This window comes from Pelophylax lessonae, assembly GCF_965119305.1.
Source record: "Pelophylax lessonae genome assembly, chromosome: 9".
NCBI lineage: Eukaryota > Metazoa > Chordata > Amphibia > Anura > Ranidae > Pelophylax > Pelophylax lessonae.
In genome coordinates, this window is record NC_138776.1 from 273,628,600 (window position 1) to 273,651,012 (window position 22,413).

The following is a 22,413-nucleotide window of genomic DNA, read 5'->3' on the forward strand; positions in this document are numbered from 1 at the left end:
ACCATGGTTTCGGATCGGGATATCCAAGCAAGTCATATGGCTGTGACAGTGAGATGAAAATATATCCTCAATGTCGTTATTATTGATATCATTGATGGGTTCAACCATCACTCCAACTCTGTGGGGATAATAGCTGTTTGTACGGTCCCATGTGGGAGAGGCTAGGCTGAGGAACTGGTCCAGCTCCTGCTAGGCTCCTGGGAACCCCACAGCCCTCTACAGACCCAACGTGTCCGGAGACAGATAGGAAGCCATCCACACCATCCACACACCACCCAGTATGGCCAATTTCTCTGATCTCCAGCTCTCTCAGCGACTGTCTATATTAGTGTGTCACACTTTAGCAAACCTGAATTCACAACTTTTGTACAAGACTCCTCTTACCAAGTGATGGAACTGAATGATGGTCATCAGTGGTGGCTTCCCTGCTCTGGTTCTTCTGCTCCTCGATGTACCTACACACCTAGAGAGACATAGACACCTTATAGGAACCTGACACACACAATGATACAGTCACCATCCAGACACATCCCTTGTCTGTTACTGGATAATGTCCCAGAATTCCCAGAATCCTCCTCACCTCTCCTGTCAGCAGCTCCGTGATCCGGTTGACCAGTTCCTGAAACTCCTGCTTGAGTTTTATGGATGAAAGTCGAGGAACCTCAACAGAACTCTTCTTCACAACAACGTAATCCTACAAAAGGGAAGCCATGGATGAATATGGACCTCAGATGTCATGTGACCTCCCAGAATCCTCCTCACCTCTCCGGTCAGGTCTGTGTATTATTAATAGAGATAAGAGTGATGTCATGTGACCTCCCAGAATCCTCCTCACCTCTCCAGTCAGGTCTGTGTTTTATTAGTAGAGATAAGAGTGATGTCATGTGACCTCCCAGAATCCTCCTCACCTCTCCGGTCAGGTCTGTGTTTTATTAATAGAGATAAGAGTGATGTCATGTGACCTCCCAGAATCCTCCTCACCTCTCCAGTCAGGTCTGTGTTTTATTAATAGAGATAAGAGTGATGTCATGTGACCTCCCAGAATCCTCCTCACCGGTCAGGTCTGTGTTTTATTAATAGAGATAAGAGTGATGTCATGTGACCTCCCAGAATCCTCCTCACCTCTCCAGTCAGGTCTGTGTTTTATTAATAGAGATAAGAGTGATGTCATGTGACCTCCCAGAATTCTCCTCACCTCTCCGGTCAGCAGGTAGACGATCTCCAGGGTGAGGTTCAGTATGGTGTCTGCGATTTCTCTCCTCTCCATCATGGCGGTGTCAGTACAGAAGCTCCATCAGGATGACGGTTACGTTGGGGTTCTGTGAACCTTTATCCTATAGTCAGTCCCGGATCGGATGGATGGAGGAGGTAGAACTCTCTGGAACTTTTTCCCATCATCTGGCTTTAAAAGCAAACAAAACACAAGCCCGGTTTTGAGGGAAATTCAATAAAGAGACCCTGTCACCACCACTCACTGGAAACACTCCTCCAAAGCTCCCAGTGTCAGAGCTCATCCCTCCATCATGTGACAATGCCGGGGCCCAGTGATTGGCTGGTATCATAGAAGGAGGTGACACGCCCTGTAATGTAGGTATAATGTGCAGGCGGTGTGTACAAAATTCATCTGATTACCATCAATAATCTGAGAGTTCCTCAGCCCACACAGGGGTTGGGGGAGGAGGTTCTTCTCAGCAGGGAGTACAGAAGTCATTGTATGTTGGATACCTCGGGACCATCAAATATGGCCGGGCGAGGTGTCAGCTGAATTGGAAGTATCATGTGACCTTCCTCCCTACGCTTAGAGAGAAGCGTCCAACTATTCAGAGTTTATTTCAGAGATGGACCCCGAGGACCTCATGACTGGAGCCCTCACTAGGAGATTAGAAGATTATTAGAACTTCTGGGGCTTCTAGTTGCGTATCATCTGTGCTGCTTTCTGGACATCAGGACTCCCTTTCCCTCCTTTGTAGACCCTTTTCTGCGAGAGCCTCCTGCTGTCAAAACCTGTGGGGGACCAGAAACTGCAGCCAGGCCTCCAAGATCTTCCTCTTTTGCCTGCCCTGACCTAAGAGACTCCTTCCAGTGCCATTCAGGTCCCCTTCACCTTCTGCCATGGGCTGCCTAGATGCCTGGACCTCCACCTTCGCTGGATTTCTACCTTCCCTCAGATCTCCACCTCTCCCTGAAACTTCACCACTTTCTGGACCTTCACCTCTCCCCAGACCTACACCTCTCCCTGGACCTCCACCTCTCCCCAGAAGTCCACCTCCTCTCCCTGGACCTTCACCTCTCCCTGGACCTTCACCTCTCCCCAGAAGTCAACCTCCTCTCCCTGGACCTTCACCTCTCCCCAGAAGTCCACCACCTCTCCCTGGACCTTCACCTCTCCCCAGAAGTCCACCTCTCCCTGGACCTTCACCTCTCCCCAGAAGTCAACCTCATCTCCCTGGACCTTCACCTCTCCCCAGAAGTCCACCACCTCTCCCTGGACCTTCACCTCTCCCCAGAAGTCCACCTCTCCCTGGACCTTCACCTCTCCCCAGAAGTCCACCTCTCCCTGGACCTTCACCTCTCCCCAGAAGTCCACCTCTCCCTGGACCTTCACCTCTCCCCAGAAGTCCACTTCTCCCTGGACCTTCACCTCTCCCTGGACCTTCACCTCTCCCCAGAAGTCAACCTCCTCTCCCTGGACCTTCACCTCTCCCCAGAAGTACACCTCTCCCTGGACCTTCACCTCTCCCCAGAAGTCAACCTCCTCTCCCTGGACCTTCACCTCTCCCCAGAAGTCAACCTCCTCTCCCTGGACCTTCACCTCTCCCCAGAAGTCCACCTCCTTTCCCTGGATCTTCACCTCTCCCCAGAAGTCAACCTCCTCTCCCTGGACCTTCACCTCTCCCCAGAAGTCCACCACCTCTCCCTGGACCTTCACCTCTCCCCAGAAGTCCACCTCTCCCTGGACCTTCACCTCTCCCCAGAAGTCAACCTCCTCTCCCTGGACCTTCACCTCTCCCCAGAAGTACACCTCTCCCTGGACCTTCACCTCTCCCCAGAAGTCCACTTCTCCCTGGACCTTCACCTCTCCCTGGACCTTCACCTCTCCCCAGAAGTCCACCTCCTTTCCCTGGATCTTCACCTCTCCCCAGAAGTCCACCACCTCTCCCTGGACCTTCACCTCTCCCCAGAAGTCCACCTCTCCCTGGACCTTCACCTCTCCCCAGAAGTCAACCTCCTCTCCCTGGACCTTCACCTCTCCCCAGAAGTACACCTCTCCCTGGACCTTCACCTCTCCCCAGAAGTCAACCTCCTCTCCCTGGACCTTCACCTCTCCCCAGAAGTCAACCTCCTCTCCCTGGACCTTCACCTCTCCCCAGAAGTCCACCTCCTTTCCCTGGATCTTCACCTCTCCCCAGAAGTCAACCTCCTCTCCCTGGACCTTCACCTCTCCCCAGAAGTCCACCACCTCTCCCTGGACCTTCACCTCTCCCCAGAAGTCCACCTCTCCCTGGACCTTCACCTCTCCCCAGAAGTCAACCTCCTCTCCCTGGACCTTCACCTCTCCCCAGAAGTACACCTCTCCCTGGACCTTCACCTCTCCCCAGAAGTCCACTTCTCCCTGGACCTTCACCTCTCCCTGGACCTTCACCTCTCCCCAGAAGTCAACCTCCTCTCCCTGGACCTTCACCTCTCCCCAGAAGTCCACCACCTCTCCCTGGACCTTCACCTCTCCCCAGAAGTCCACCTCCTTTCCCTGGATCTTCACCTCTCCCCAGAAGTCAACCTCCTCTCCCTGGACCTTCACCTCTCCCCAGAAGTCCACCTCTCCCTGGACCTACACCTCTCCCCAGAAGTCCACCTCCTTTCCCTGGACCTTCACCTCTCCCCAGAAGTCCACCACCTCTCCCTGGACCTTCACCTCTCCCCAGAAGTCCACCTCTCCCTGGACCTTCACCTCTCCCCAGAAGTCAACCTCCTCTCCCTGGACCTTCACCTCTCCCCAGAAGTCCACCTCCTCTCCCTGGACCTTCACCTCTCCCCAGAAGTCCACCTCCTCTCCCTGGACCTTCACCTCTCCCCAGAAGTCAACCTCCTCTCCCTGGACCTTCACCTCTCCCCAGAAGTCCACCACCTCTCCCTGGACCTTCACCTCTCCCCAGAAGTCCACCTCTCCCTGGACCTTCACCTCTCCCCAGAAGTCAACCTCCTCTCCCTGGACCTTCACCTCTCCCCAGAAGTACACCTCTCCCTGGACCTTCACCTCTCCCCAGAAGTCCACTTCTCCTTGGACCTTCACCTCTCCCTGGACCTTCACCTCTCCCCAGAAGTCAACCTCCTCTCCCTGGACCTTCACCTCTCCCCAGAAGTCCACCACCTCTCCCTGGACCTTCACCTCTCCCCAGAAGTCCACCTCCTTTCCCTGGATCTTCACCTCTCCCCAGAAGTCAACCTCCTCTCCCTGGACCTTCACCTCTCCCCAGAAGTCCACCTCTCCCTGGACCTACACCTCTCCCCAGAAGTCCACCTCCTCTCCCTGGACCTTCACCTCTCCCCAGAAGTCAACCTCCTCTCCCTGGACCTTCACCTCTCCCCAGAAGTCCACCTCCTCTCCCTGAATCTTCACCTCTCTCCAGAAGTCCACCTCCTCTCCCTGGACCTTCACCTCTCCCCAGAAGTCCACCTCCTCTCCTTGGATCTTCACCTCTCCCCAGAAGTCAACCTCCTCTCCCTGGACCTTCACCTCTCCCCAGAAGTCAACCTCCTCTCCCTGGACCTTCACCTCTCCCCAGAAGTCCACCTTTTCCTGAAACTTCACCACTTCCCAGATCTTCACCACTTTCTGGACCTCCATTTCTCCCAGAAGTACACCTCTCCCTGGACCTTCACCTCTCCCCAGAAGTCAACCTCCTCTCCCTGGACCTTCACCTCTCCCCAGAAGTCAACCTCCTCTCCCTGGACCTTCACCTCTCCCCAGAAGTCCACCTCCTTTCCCTGGATCTTCACCTCTCCCCAGAAGTCAACCTCCTCTCCCTGGACCTTCACCTCTCCCCAGAAGTACACCTCTCCCTGGACCTTCACCTCTCCCCAGAAGTCCACTTCTCCCTGGACCTTCACCTCTCCCTGGACCTTCACCTCTCCCCAGAAGTCAACCTCCTCTCCCTGGACCTTCACCTCTCCCCAGAAGTCCACCTCCTTTCCCTGGATCTTCACCTCTCCCCAGAAGTCAACCTCCTCTCCCTGGACCTACACCTCTCCCCAGAAGTCCACCTCCTCTCCCTGGACCTTCACCTCTCCCCAGAAGTCAACCTCCTCTCCCTGGACCTTCACCTCTCCCCAGAAGTCCACCACCTCTCCCTGGACCTTCACCTCTCCCCAGAAGTCCACCTCTCCCTGGACCTTCACCTCTCCCCAGAAGTCAACCTCCTCTCCCTGGACCTTCACCTCTCCCCAGAAGTACACCTCTCCCTGGACCTTCACCTCTCCCCAGAAGTCCACTTCTCCTTGGACCTTCACCTCTCCCTGGACCTTCACCTCTCCCCAGAAGTCAACCTCCTCTCCCTGGACCTTCACCTCTCCCCAGAAGTCCACCACCTCTCCCTGGACCTTCACCTCTCCCCAGAAGTCCACCTCCTTTCCCTGGATCTTCACCTCTCCCCAGAAGTCAACCTCCTCTCCCTGGACCTTCACCTCTCCCCAGAAGTCCACCTCTCCCTGGACCTACACCTCTCCCCAGAAGTCCACCTCCTCTCCCTGGACCTTCACCTCTCCCCAGAAGTCAACCTCCTCTCCCTGGACCTTCACCTCTCCCCAGAAGTCCACCTCCTCTCCCTGAATCTTCACCTCTCTCCAGAAGTCCACCTCCTCTCCCTGGACCTTCACCTCTCCCCAGAAGTCCACCTCCTCTCCTTGGATCTTCACCTCTCCCCAGAAGTCAACCTCCTCTCCCTGGACCTTCACCTCTCCCCAGAAGTCAACCTCCTCTCCCTGGACCTTCACCTCTCCCCAGAAGTCCACCTTTTCCTGAAACTTCACCACTTCCCAGATCTTCACCACTTTCTGGACCTCCATTTCTCCCAGAAGTACACCTCTCCCTGGACCTTCACCTCTCCCCAGAAGTCAACCTCCTCTCCCTGGACCTTCACCTCTCCCCAGAAGTCAACCTCCTCTCCCTGGACCTTCACCTCTCCCCAGAAGTCCACCTCCTTTCCCTGGATCTTCACCTCTCCCCAGAAGTCAACCTCCTCTCCCTGGACCTTCACCTCTCCCCAGAAGTACACCTCTCCCTGGACCTTCACCTCTCCCCAGAAGTCCACTTCTCCCTGGACCTTCACCTCTCCCTGGACCTTCACCTCTCCCCAGAAGTCAACCTCCTCTCCCTGGACCTTCACCTCTCCCCAGAAGTCCACCTCCTTTCCCTGGATCTTCACCTCTCCCCAGAAGTCAACCTCCTCTCCCTGGACCTACACCTCTCCCCTGAAGTCCACCTCCTCTCCCTGGACCTTCACCTCTCCCCAGAAGTCAACCTCCTCTCCCTGGACCTTCACCTCTCCCCAGAAGTCCACCTCCTCTCCCTGAATCTTCACCTCTCTCCAGAAGTCAACCTCCTCTCCCTGGACCTTCACCTCTCCCCAGAAGTCCACCTCCTCTCCTTGGATCTTCACCTCTCCCCAGAAGTCAACCTCCTCTCCCTGGACCTTCACCTCTCTCCAGAAGTCCACCTCCTCTCCCTGGACCTTCACCTCTCCCCAGAAGTCCACCTTTTCCTGAAACTTCACCACTTCCCAGATCTTCACCACTTTCTGGACCTCCATTTCTCCCAGAAGTCCACTTCTCCCTGGACCTTCACCTCTCCCCAGAAGTCCACCTCTTCCTTGACCTCCACCTCTACCTGTAAGGATTCTTCCATCCTTCATTCCATTCTGACCCTGCGCCTGCTGCTGGACCCTCCATGGTTGTCAGAAGCTGCCAGTGTTAGTTTTCCCCTCTGTTGCCCTGTGTCCTCCCTCCCTGTGTCCCTGGATTGCCCCTATGACCCCGGACTGTCCCCACTGTTTGCCTTGCAGCCTCCAGACTCCCTGTTTGCTGTACCATATTTCCGCTCAGGACTTGCCCTCTGCTGTACCATATTGCTGTCCGGTGACCCCGCTGTGTGTCCCCATTGTGTCCTGGATTGTCACCCCTTTGCTGCTGTCCCGTATTTCCCTCCTGTGACCCGGGGAAGACTTTCTGACTGCACTGCCATTGTAGGGGGAACACCCCAATGAACGCCCCGCATCACCTGCCTCTGTGTGCGGTCATCACATGACCCCGGTGGGGGGGGTCAGTCTCTGTAATCGGGGGACCTCCTCCGTGTACTGCACTATGGAATATGTCAGCACCATATACATCTCTATGGCTATAATACTGATAATATCTACAATGGTCACCTCACTGGTGTCACCCTGATCCCCTCTGAGGCCCAAAACTGGGGAAACAAACAAGGAATGAAGATATATGAGGAGCCCATCCCCCCATGCACCCCCCATCACCCCAACACAGGACCACTGACCTGCACCACAGTCCTACAGGAACTAGAATGCCCTAAGACCGCTACTTCCGGGTTGTGCGTTTCACTCATTGACTTGTGTGCGTTCCAAGCCAACGCTTCCGGTTTTTGTGTTCCAAACATTACCCATTGTGCGTTCCAGGACACCGACACTTCCGGGTTGTGCGGTCCACCCAGGAACTTCCGGGTTGTGCGTTCCACCCTGGTTTCTCCGTCTGTCGTCCTCCTGGCACCGATGTTCTCCAGCCCAGCCGCCCCCCCGGGGGGAGGGGTCACCTGTAGTGATGAGTGATGTTCTGAGGGCGGGGACTCTGAATATAAACCCACCCACATGGGGGAGGGGTCACACCAACCATCCACACTGTGCGATGACATCATCGTCTCCGCACCAATCCTGTACAGTGACCCCGAAATATGGAGGCCGGCCTCACCGGTGACCCCGAAATATGGAGGCCAGCCTCACTGGTGACCCCGAAATATGGAGACCCCAAAATATGGAGGCCGGCCTCACCGGTGACCCCGGAATATGGAGGCCGGCCTCACCGGTGACCCCACACCCAGCAACATGGAGGCCGCACTCATCTGTGACCCCGGAATATGGAGGCCAGCCTCACTGGTGACCCCGAAATATGAAGACCCCGAAATATAGAGGCCTCACCGGTGACCCCGGAATATGGAGGCCGGCCTCACCGGTGACCCCGGAATATGGAGGCCGGCCTCACCGGTGACCCCACACCCAGCAACATGGAGGCCGCACTCATCTGTGACCCCGGAATATGGAGGCCGGCCTCACCGGTGACCCCAGAATATGTAGGCCGGCCTCACCGGTGACCCCACACCCAGCAACAAGGAGGCCGCACTCATCTGTGACCCCGGAATATGGAGGCCGGCCTCACCGGTGACCCCCAGAAATGTGGAGGCTGGATTTACTGGTGACCCCACATCCCAGAATATGGAGGCCGTACTCACTGGTAACCCTGACATATGGAGGCTGTTCTCACCGGTGACCCCACATCCCAGAATATGGAGGCTGGACTCACCGGTGACCCCACACCCCAGAATATGGAGGCTGGACTCACCGGTGACCCCACATCCCAGAATATGGAGGCTGGACTCACTGGTAACCCTGACATATGGAGGCTGTTCTCACCGGTGACCCCACATCCCAGAATATGGAGGCTGGACTCACCGGTGACCCCACACCCCAGAATATGGAGGCTGGACTCACCGGTGACCCCACATCCCAGAATATGGAGGCTGGACTCACTGGTGACCCCACATCCCAGAATCAGGTGGGTGAAGTCACACTCACTCTTCTCGGGGCTTCGCTAGGTCTTGCAGGACTGTGAGCGCCTATTATTAGGCAGCAATGTGACCGGGACCGGGTGACAACGCTGCTGAGAACAATACACAGGGGTCCCCGATGCATAGAAGTCACCATAAACAAGGCTCCGCCCCCAATGTGTCCACCAACTCAGGGGGTCCCACAGCCTCGAGGGGGGGGGGGGCAATACCGACTTCCCTTCTTTATTACAATATATGGTAGGGAAGACCGGGCCTCCGGGATCAGGAAGTGTCTCCTAACAAGAGAACAACAAAGACCACATGGCATGGAGAGGATGGAGGACGATGGCACATGGCATGGAGAGGATGGAGGATGATGGCACATGGCATGGAGAAGATGGAGGACGATGGGACATGGCATGGAGAGGATGGAGGATGATGGCACATGGCATGGAGAGGATGGAGGATGATGGCACATGGCATGGAGAGGATGGAGGACGATGGCACATGGCATGGAGAGGATGGAGGATGATGGCACATGGCATGGAGAGGATGGAGGATGATGGCACATGGCATGGAGAGGATGGAGGACGATGGCACATGACATGGAGAGGATGGAGGACGATGGCACATGGCATGGAGAGGATGGAGGATGATGGCACATGGCATGGAGAGGATGGAGGACGATGGCACATGACATGGAGAAGATGGAGGACGATGGCACATGACATGGAGAGGATGGAGGATGATGGCACATGGCATGGAGAAGATGGAGGACGATGGCACATGGCATGGAGAGGATGGAGGATGATGGCACATGGCATGGAGAAGATGGAGGACGATGGCACATGACATGGAGAGGATGGAGGATGATGGCACATGGTATGGAGAAGATGGAGGATGATGGCACATGGCATGGAGAAGATGGAGGATGATGGCATGGAGAAGATGGGGATGAGGCTACATGGCATGGAGAGGATGGAGGATGATGGCACATGGCATGGAGAAGATGGGGATGAGGCTACATGACATGGAGAGGATGGAGGATGATGGCACATGGCATGGAGAGGATGGAGGATGATGGCACATGGCATGGAGAGGATGGAGGATGAGGGCACATGACATGGAGAGGATGGAGGATGATGGCACATGGCATGGAGAGGATGGAGGATGATGGCACATGGCATGGAGAGGATGGAGGATGATGGCACATGGCATGGAGAGGATGGAGGATGAGGGCACATGGCATGGAGAGGATGGAGGATGATGGCACATGGCATGGAGAAGATGGAGGACGATGGCACATGACATGGAGAGGATGGAGGATGATGGCACATGACATGGAGAGGATGGAGGATGATGGCACATGGCATGGAGAGGATGGAGGATGATGGCACATGGTATGGAGAAGATGGAGGATGATGGCACATGACATGGAGAGGATGGAGGATGATGGCACATGGCATGGAGAGGATGGAGGATGATGGCACATGGCATGGAGAGGATGGAGGATGAGGGCACATGACATGGAGAGGATGGAGGATGATGGAACATGGCATGGAGAAGATGGAGGACGATGGCACATGGCATGGAGAAGATGGAGGACGATGGCACATGGCATGGAGAGGATGGAGGATGATGGCACATGACATGGAGAAGATGGAGGATGGAGGCACATGGCATGGAGAAGATGGGGATGAGGCTACATGGCATGGAGAGGATGGAGGATGATGGCACATGGCATGGAGAGGATGGAGGATGATGGCACATGGCATGGAGAAGATGGGGATGAGGCTACATGACATGGAGAGGATGGAGGATGATGGCACATGGCATGGAGAGGATGGAGGACAATGGCACATGGCATGGAGAAGATGGGGATGAGGCTACATGACATGGAGAGGATGGAGGATGATGGCACATGGCATGGAGAGGATGGAGGATGATGGCACATGGCATGGAGAGGATGGAGGACGATGGCACATGACATGGAGAGGATGGAGGATGATGGCACATGACATGGAGAGGATGGAGGACGATGGCACATGGCATGGAGAGGATGGAGGATGATGGCACATGACATGGAGAAGATGGAGGATGGAGGCACATGGCATGGAGAAGATGGGGATGAGGCTACATGGCATGGAGAGGATGGAGGATGATGGCACATGGCATGGAGAAGATGGGGATGAGGCTACATGACATGGAGAGGATGGAGGATGATGGCACATGGCATGGAGAGGATGGAGGATGATGGCACATGGCATGGAGAGGATGGAGGATGAGGGCACATGACATGGAGAGGATGGAGGATGATGGCACATGGCATGGAGAGGATGGAGGACGATGGCACATGACATGGAGAGGATGGAGGATGATGGCACATGACATGGAGAGGATGGAGGACGATGGCACATGGCATGGAGAGGATGGAGGATGATGGCACATGGCATGGAGAGGATGGAGGATGATGGCACATGGCATGGAGAGGATGGAGGATGAGGGCACATGGCATGGAGAGGATGGAGGATGATGGCACATGGCATGGAGAAGATGGAGGACGATGGCACATGACATGGAGAGGATGGAGGATGATGGCACATGACATGGAGAGGATGGAGGATGATGGCACATGGCATGGAGAGGATGGAGGATGATGGCACATGGTATGGAGAAGATGGAGGATGATGGCACATGACATGGAGAGGATGGAGGATGATGGCACATGGCATGGAGAGGATGGAGGATGATGGCACATGGCATGGAGAGGATGGAGGATGAGGGCACATGACATGGAGAGGATGGAGGATGATGGAACATGGCATGGAGAAGATGGAGGACGATGGCACATGGCATGGAGAAGATGGAGGACGATGGCACATGGCATGGAGAGGATGGAGGATGATGGCACATGACATGGAGAAGATGGAGGATGGAGGCACATGGCATGGAGAAGATGGGGATGAGGCTACATGGCATGGAGAGGATGGAGGATGATGGCACATGGCATGGAGAGGATGGAGGATGATGGCACATGGCATGGAGAAGATGGGGATGAGGCTACATGACATGGAGAGGATGGAGGATGATGGCACATGGCATGGAGAGGATGGAGGACAATGGCACATGGCATGGAGAAGATGGGGATGAGGCTACATGACATGGAGAGGATGGAGGATGATGGCACATGGCATGGAGAGGATGGAGGATGATGGCACATGGCATGGAGAGGATGGAGGACGATGGCACATGACATGGAGAGGATGGAGGATGATGGCACATGACATGGAGAGGATGGAGGACGATGGCACATGGCATGGAGAGGATGGAGGATGATGGCACATGACATGGAGAAGATGGAGGATGGAGGCACATGGCATGGAGAAGATGGGGATGAGGCTACATGGCATGGAGAGGATGGAGGATGATGGCACATGGCATGGAGAAGATGGGGATGAGGCTACATGACATGGAGAGGATGGAGGATGATGGCACATGGCATGGAGAGGATGGAGGACGATGGCACATGGCATGGAGAAGATGGGGATGAGGCTACATGACATGGAGAGGATGGAGGATGATGGCACATGGCATGGAGAGGATGGAGGATGATGGCACATGGCATGGAGAGGATGGAGGACGATGGCACATGACATGGAGAGGATGGAGGATGATGGCACATGACATGGAGAGGATGGAGGACGATGGCACATGGCATGGAGAGGATGGAGGATGATGGCACATGGCATGGAGAGGATGGAGGATGATGGCACATGGCATGGAGAGGATGGAGGATGAGGGCACATGGCATGGAGAGGATGGAGGATGATGGCACATGGCATGGAGAAGATGGAGGACGATGGCACATGACATGGAGAGGATGGAGGATGATGGCACATGGTATGGAGAAGATGGAGGATGATGGCACATGACATGGAGAGGATGGAGGATGATGGCACATGGTATGGAGAAGATGGAGGATGATGGCACATGACATGATGAGGATGGAGGACACATGGCATGGAGAAGATGGAGGATGATGGCATGGAGAGGATGGAGGATGATGGCACATGACATGGAGAAGATGGAGGATGATGGCACATGGCATGGAGAGGATGGAGGATGATGGCACATGGCATGGAGAGGATGGAGGATGAGGGCACATGACATGGAGAGGATGGAGGATGATGGAACATGGCATGGAGAAGATGGAGGACGATGGCACATGGCATGGAGAAGATGGAGGACGATGGCACATGACATGGAGAAGATGGAGGATGATGGCACATGGCATGGAGAGGATGGAGGATGATGGCACATGGTATGGAGAAGATGGAGGATGATGGCACATGACATGGAGAGGATGGAGGACACATGGCATGGAGAAGATGGAGGATGATGGCATGGAGAGGATGGAGGATGATGGCACATGACATGGAGAAGATGGAGGATGATGGCACATGACATGGAGAGGATGGAGGACGATGGCACATGGCATGGAGAGGATGGAGAACGATGGGACATGGCATGGAGAGGATGGAGGATGATGGCACATGGCATGGAGAAGATGGAGGATGATGGCACATGGCATGGAGAGGATGGAGGATGATGGCACATGGCATGGAGAGGATGGAGGATGATGGCACATGGCATGGAGAGGATGGAGGATGATGGCACATGGCATGGAGAGGATGGAGGATGAGGGCACATGGCATGGAGAGGATGGAGGATGATGGCACATGACATGGAGAGGATGGAGGACGATGGCACATGGCATGGAGAGGATGGAGAACGATGGGACATGGCATGGAGAGGATGGAGGATGATGGCACATGGCATGGAGAAGATGGAGGATGATGGCACATGGCATGGAGAGGATGGAGGATGATGGCACATGGCATGGAGAGGATGGAGGATGATGGCACATGGCATGGAGAGGATGGAGGATGATGGCACATGGCATGGAGAGGATGGAGGATGATGGGACATGGCATGGAGAGGATGGAGGATGATGGCACATGGCATGGAGAGGATGGAGGATGATGGCACATGGCATGGAGAAGATGGAGGATGATGGCACATGGCATGGAGAGGATGGAGGATGATGGCACATGGCATGGAGAGGATGGAGGATGATGGCACATGACATGGAGAAGATGGAGGATGATGGCACATGACATGGAGAGGATGGAGGATGATGGCACATGGCATGGAGAGGATGGAGGATGATGGCACATGGCATGGAGAAGATGGAGGATGATGGCACATGACATGGAGAGGATGGAGGATGATGGCACATGGTATGGAGAAGATGGAGGATGATGGCACATGACATGATGAGGATGGAGGACACATGGCATGGAGAAGATGGAGGATGATGGCATGGAGAAGATGGGGATGAGGCTACATGGCATGGAGAGGATGGAGGATGATGGCACATGGCATGGAGAAGATGGGGATGAGGCTACATGACATGGAGAGGATGGAGGATGATGGCACATGGCATGGAGAGGATGGAGGACGATGGCACATGGCATGGAGAAGATGGGGATGAGGCTACATGACATGGAGAGGATGGAGGATGATGGCACATGGCATGGAGAGGATGGAGGATGATGGCACATGGCATGGAGAGGATGGAGGACGATGGCACATGACATGGAGAGGATGGAGGATGATGGCACATGACATGGAGAGGATGGAGGACGATGGCACATGGCATGGAGAGGATGGAGGATGATGGCACATGGCATGGAGAGGATGGAGGATGATGGCACATGGCATGGAGAGGATGGAGGATGAGGGCACATGGCATGGAGAGGATGGAGGATGATGGCACATGGCATGGAGAAGATGGAGGACGATGGCACATGACATGGAGAGGATGGAGGATGATGGCACATGGTATGGAGAAGATGGAGGATGATGGCACATGACATGGAGAGGATGGAGGATGATGGCACATGGTATGGAGAAGATGGAGGATGATGGCACATGACATGATGAGGATGGAGGACACATGGCATGGAGAAGATGGAGGATGATGGCATGGAGAGGATGGAGGATGATGGCACATGACATGGAGAAGATGGAGGATGATGGCACATGGCATGGAGAGGATGGAGGATGATGGCACATGGCATGGAGAGGATGGAGGATGAGGGCACATGACATGGAGAGGATGGAGGATGATGGAACATGGCATGGAGAAGATGGAGGACGATGGCACATGGCATGGAGAAGATGGAGGACGATGGCACATGACATGGAGAAGATAGAGGATGATGGCACATGGCATGGAGAGGATGGAGGATGATGGCACATGGTATGGAGAAGATGGAGGATGATGGCACATGACATGGAGAGGATGGAGGACACATGGCATGGAGAAGATGGAGGATGATGGCATGGAGAGGATGGAGGATGATGGCACATGACATGGAGAAGATGGAGGATGATGGCACATGACATGGAGAGGATGGAGGACGATGGCACATGGCATGGAGAGGATGGAGAACGATGGGACATGGCATGGAGAGGATGGAGGATGATGGCACATGGCATGGAGAAGATGGAGGATGATGGCACATGGCATGGAGAGGATGGAGGATGATGGCACATGGCATGGAGAGGATGGAGGATGATGGCACATGGCATGGAGAGGATGGAGGATGATGGCACATGGCATGGAGAGGATGGAGGATGAGGGCACATGGCATGGAGAGGATGGAGGATGATGGCACATGACATGGAGAGGATGGAGGACGATGGCACATGGCATGGAGAGGATGGAGAACGATGGGACATGGCATGGAGAGGATGGAGGATGATGGCACATGGCATGGAGAAGATGGAGGATGATGGCACATGGCATGGAGAGGATGGAGGATGATGGCACATGGCATGGAGAGGATGGAGGATGATGGCACATGGCATGGAGAGGATGGAGGATGATGGCACATGGCATGGAGAGGATGGAGGATGATGGGACATGGCATGGAGAGGATGGAGGATGATGGCACATGGCATGGAGAGGATGGAGGATGATGGCACATGGCATGGAGAAGATGGAGGATGATGGCACATGGCATGGAGAGGATGGAGGATGATGGCACATGGCATGGAGAGGATGGAGGATGATGGCACATGACATGGAGAAGATGGAGGATGATGGCACATGACATGGAGAGGATGGAGGATGATGGCACATGGCATGGAGAGGATGGAGGATGATGGCACATGGCATGGAGAAGATGGAGGATGATGGCACATGACATGGAGAGGATGGAGGATGATGGCACATGGTATGGAGAAGATGGAGGATGATGGCACATGACATGATGAGGATGGAGGACACATGGCATGGAGAAGATGGAGGATGATGGCATGGAGAAGATGGGGATGAGGCTACATGGCATGGAGAGGATGGAGGATGATGGCACATGGCATGGAGAAGATGGGGATGAGGCTACATGACATGGAGAGGATGGAGGATGATGGCACATGGCATGGAGAGGATGGAGGACGATGGCACATGGCATGGAGAAGATGGGGATGAGGCTACATGACATGGAGAGGATGGAGGATGATGGCACATGGCATGGAGAGGATGGAGGATGATGGCACATGGCATGGAGAGGATGGAGGACGATGGCACATGACATGGAGAGGATGGAGGATGATGGCACATGACATGGAGAGGATGGAGGACGATGGCACATGGCATGGAGAGGATGGAGGATGATGGCACATGGCATGGAGAGGATGGAGGATGATGGCACATGGCATGGAGAGGATGGAGGATGAGGGCACATGGCATGGAGAGGATGGAGGATGATGGCACATGGCATGGAGAAGATGGAGGACGATGGCACATGACATGGAGAGGATGGAGGATGATGGCACATGGTATGGAGAAGATGGAGGATGATGGCACATGACATGGAGAGGATGGAGGATGATGGCACATGACATGGAGAGGATGGAGGATGATGGCACATGGCATGGAGAGGATGGAGGATGATGGCACATGGTATGGAGAAGATGGAGGATGATGGCACATGGCATGGAGAGGATGGAGGATGATGGCACATGGCATGGAGAGGATGGAGGATGATGGCACATGGCATGGAGAGGATGGAGGATGAGGGCACATGACATGGAGAGGATGGAGGATGATGGAACATGGCATGGAGAAGATGGAGGACGATGGCACATGGCATGGAGAAGATGGAGGACGATGGCACATGGCATGGAGAGGATGGAGGATGATGGCACATGGTATGGAGAGGATGGAGGATGATGGCACATGACATGGAGAAGATGGAGGATGGAGGCACATGGCATGGAGAAGATGGGGATGAGGCTACATGGCATGGAGAGGATGGAGGATGATGGCACATGGCATGGAGAGGATGGAGGATGATGGCACATGGCATGGAGAAGATGGGGATGAGGCTACATGACATGGAGAGGATGGAGGATGATGGCACATGGCATGGAGAGGATGGAGGACAATGGCACATGGCATGGAGAAGATGGGGATGAGGCTACATGACATGGAGAGGATGGAGGATGATGGCACATGGCATGGAGAGGATGGAGGATGATGGCACATGGCATGGAGAGGATGGAGGACGATGGCACATGACATGGAGAGGATGGAGGATGATGGCACATGACATGGAGAGGATGGAGGACGATGGCACATGGCATGGAGAGGATGGAGGATGATGGCACATGGCATGGAGAAGATGGGGATGAGGCTACATGGCATGGAGAGGATGGAGGATGATGGCACATGGCATGGAGAAGATGGGGATGAGGCTACATGACATGGAGAGGATGGAGGATGATGGCACATGGCATGGAGAGGATGGAGGACGATGGCACATGGCATGGAGAAGATGGGGATGAGGCTACATGACATGGAGAGGATGGAGGATGATGGCACATGGCATGGAGAGGATGGAGGATGATGGCACATGGCATGGAGAGGATGGAGGACGATGGCACATGACATGGAGAGGATGGAGGATGATGGCACATGACATGGAGAGAATGGAGGACGATGGCACATGGCATGGAGAGGATGGAGGATGATGGCACATGGCATGGAGAGGATGGAGGATGATGGCACATGGCATGGAGAGGATGGAGGATGAGGGCACATGGCATGGAGAGGATGGAGGATGATGGCACATGGCATGGAGAAGATGGAGGACGATGGCACATGACATGGAGAGGATGGAGGATGATGGCACATGGTATGGAGAAGATGGAGGATGATGGCACATGACATGGAGAGGATGGAGGATGATGGCACATGGTATGGAGAAGATGGAGGATGATGGCACATGACATGATGAGGATGGAGGACACATGGCATGGAGAAGATGGAGGATGATGGCATGGAGAGGATGGAGGATGATGGCACATGACATGGAGAAGATGGAGGATGATGGCACATGGCATGGAGAGGATGGAGGATGATGGCACATGGCATGGAGAGGATGGAGGATGATGGCACATGGCATGGAGAGGATGGAGGATGAGGGCACATGACATGGAGAGGATGGAGGATGATGGAACATGGCATGGAGAAGATGGAGGACGATGGCACATGGCATGGAGAAGATGGAGGACGATGGCACATGGCATGGAGAGGATGGAGGATGATGGCACATGGTATGGAGAAGATGGAGGATGATGGCACATGACATGGAGAGGATGGAGGACACATGGCATGGAGAAGATGGAGGATGATGGCATGGAGAGGATGGAGGATGATGGCACATGACATGGAGAAGATGGAGGATGATGGCACATGACATGGAGAGGATGGAGGACGATGGCACATGGCATGGAGAGGATGGAGAACGATGGGACATGGCATGGAGAGGATGGAGGATGATGGCACATGGCATGGAGAAGATGGAGGATGATGGCACATGGCATGGAGAGGATGGAGGATGATGGCACATGGCATGGAGAGGATGGAGGATGATGGCACATGGCATGGAGAGGATGGAGGATGATGGCACATGGCATGGAGAGGATGGAGGATGATGGGACATGGCATGGAGAGGATGGAGGATGATGGCACATGGCATGGAGAGGATGGAGGATGATGGCACATGGCATGGAGAAGATGGAGGATGATGGCACATGGCATGGAGAGGATGGAGGATGATGGCACATGGCATGGAGAGGATGGAGGATGATGGCACATGACATGGAGAAGATGGAGGATGATGGCACATGACATGGAGAGGATGGAGGATGATGGCACATGGCATGGAGAGGATGGAGGATGATGGCACATGGCATGGAGAAGATGGAGGATGATGGCACATGACATGGAGAGGATGGAGGACGATGGCACATGGCATGGAGAGGATGGAGGACGATGGGACATGGCATGGAGAGGATGGAGGACGATGGCACATGGCATGGAGAGGATGGAGGATGATGGCACATGGCATGGAGAAGATGGAGGATGATGGCACATGGCATGGAGAAGATGGAGGATGATGGCACATGGCATGGAGAGGATGGAGGATGATGGCACATGGCATGGAGAGGATGGAGGATGATGGCACATGGCATGGAGAGGATGGAGGATGATGGCACATGGCATGGAGAGGATGGAGGATGATGGCACATGGCATGGAGAAGATGGAGGATGATGGCACATGACATGGAGAGGATGGAGGACGATGGCACATGGCATGGAGAGGATGGAGGACGATGGGACATGGCATGGAGAGGATGGAGGATGATGGCACATGGCATGGAGAGGATGGAGGATGATGGCACATGGCATGGAGAAGATGGAGGATGATGGCACATGACATGGAGAAGATGGAGGATGATGGCACATGACATGGAGAAGATGGAAGATGATGGCACATGGCATGGAGAGGATGGGGATGAGGCTACATGACATGGAGAGGATGGAGGATGATGGCACATGGCATGGAGAGGATGGAGGATGATGGCACATGGCATGGAGAGGATGGAGGATGATGGCACATGACATGGAGAAGATGGAGGATGATGGCACATGACATGGAGAGGATGGAGGATGATGGCACATGACATGGAGAAGATGGAGGATGATGGCACATGGCATGGAGAGGATGGAGGATGATGGCACATGGCATGGAGAGGATGGAGGATGATGGCACATGGCATGGAGAGGATGGAGGATGATGGCACATGGCATGGAGAGGATGGAGGATGATGGCACATGGCATGGAGAGGATGGAGGATGATGGGACATGGCATGGAGAGGATGGAGGATGATGGCACATGGCATGGAGAGGATGGAGGATGATGGCACATGGCATGGAGAGGATGGAGGATGATGGCACATGGCATGGAGAAGATGGAGGATGATGGCACATGACATGGAGAGGATGGAGGACGATGGCACATGGCATGGAGAGGATGGAGGATGATGGGACATGGCATGGAGAGGATGGAGGATGATGGCACATGGCATGGAGAGGATGGAGGATGATGGCACATGGCATGGAGAAGATGGAGGATGATGGCACATGGCATGGAGAAGATGGGGATGAGGCTACATGGCATGGAGAAGATGGAGGATGATGGCACATGGCATGGAGAAGATGGAGGATGATGGCACATGGCATGGAGAGGATGGAGGATGATGGCACATGGCATGGAGAGGATGGAGGATGATGGCACATGACATGGAGAAGATGGAGGATGATGGCACATGACATGGAGAAGATGGAAGATGATGGCACATGGCATGGAGAGGATGGGGATGAGGCTACATGACATGGAGAGGATGGAGGATGATGGCACATGGCATGGAGAGGATGGAGGATGATGGCACATGGCATGGAGAGGATGGAGGATGATGGCACATGGCATGGAGAAGATGGAAGATGATGGCACATGACATGGAGAGGATGGAGGATGATGGCACATGACATGGAGAGGATGGAGGATGATGGCACATGACATGGAGAAGATGGAGGATGATGGCACATGGCATGGAGAGGATGGAGGATGATGGCACATGGCATGGAGAGGATGGAGGATGATGGCACATGGCATGGAGAGGATGGAGGATGATGGCACATGGCATGGAGAGGATGGAGGATGATGGCACATGGCATGGAGAGGATGGAGGATGATGGCACATGGCATGGAGAGGATGGAGGATGATGGCACATGGCATGGAGAGGATGGAGGATGATGGCACATGGCATGGAGAAGATGGAGGATGATGGCACATGGCATGGAGAAGATGGAGGATGATGGCACATGGCATGGAGAGGATGGAGGATGATGGCACATGGCATGGAGAGGATGGAGGATGATGGCACATGACATGGAGAAGATGGAGGATGATGGCACATGACATGGAGAAGATGGAAGATGATGGCACATGACATGGAGAGGATGGGGATGAGGCTACATGACATGGAGAGGATGGAGGACGATGGCACATGGCATGGAGAGGATGGGGATGAGGCTACATGACATGGAGAGGATGGAGGATGATGGCACATGGCATGGAGAGGATGGAGGATGATGGCACATGGCATGGAGAGGATGGAGGATGATGGCACATGACATGGAGAGGATGGAGGACGATGGCACATGACATGGAGAGGATGGAGGATGATGGCACATGGCATGGAGAGGATGGAGGATGATGGCACATGGCATGGAGAGGATGGAGGATGAGGGCACATAGCATGGAGAGGATGGAGGATGATGGCACATGACATGGAGAGGATGGAGGATGATGGGACATGGCATGGAGAGGATGGAGGATGATGGCACATGACATGGAGAGGATGGAGGATGATGGGACATGACATGGAGAGGATGGAGGATGATGGCACATGACATGGAGAAGATGGAGGATGATGGCACATGGCATGGAGAGGATGGAGGATGATGGCACATGACATGGAGAAGATGGAGGATGATGGCACATGGCATGGAGAGGATGGAGGATGATGGCACATGGCATGGAGAGGATGGAGGATGATGGCACATGGCATGGAGAAGATGGAGGATGATGGCACATGGCATGGAGAGGATGGAGGACGATGGCACATGGCATGGAGAAGATGGGGATGAGGCTACATGACATGGAGAGGATGGAGGATGATGGCACATGGCATGGAGAGGATGGAGGATGATGGCACATGGCATGGAGAGGATGGAGGATGAGGGCACATGACATGGAGAGGATGGAGGATGATGGAACATGGCATGGAGAAGATGGAGGACGATGGCACATGGCATGGAGAAGATGGAGGACGATGGCACATGACATGGAGAGGATGGAGGATGATGGCACATGGTATGGAGAAGATGGAGGATGATGGCACATGACATGGAGAGGATGGAGGACACATGGCATGGAGAAGATGGAGGATGATGGCATGGAGAGGATGGAGGATGATGGCACATGACATGGAGAAGATGGAGGATGATGGCACATGACATGGAGAGGATGGAGGACGATGGGACATGGCATGGAGAGGATGGAGGATGATGGGACATGGCATGGAGAGGATGGAGGATGATGGCAC

At 54.4% G+C, this 22,413-nt stretch overlaps 1 protein-coding gene across 1 annotated transcript in view; it reads right to left on the bottom strand.

The window, feature by feature from the left end:
* Positions 1-22,413, bottom strand: part of LOC309564480 (uncharacterized protein) — a 43,451-nt gene that overhangs the window by 3,106 nt on the left and 17,932 nt on the right. The window contains exons 6-8 of the mRNA XM_082269107.1: positions 1,196-1,289; positions 581-694; positions 385-463 (exon numbers count right to left, since the gene is read on the bottom strand). Of these exons, the coding sequence (XP_082125233.1) occupies positions 385-463; positions 581-694; positions 1,196-1,289 (287 nt within the window). The remainder of the gene's footprint in view (positions 1-384; positions 464-580; positions 695-1,195; positions 1,290-22,413) is intronic.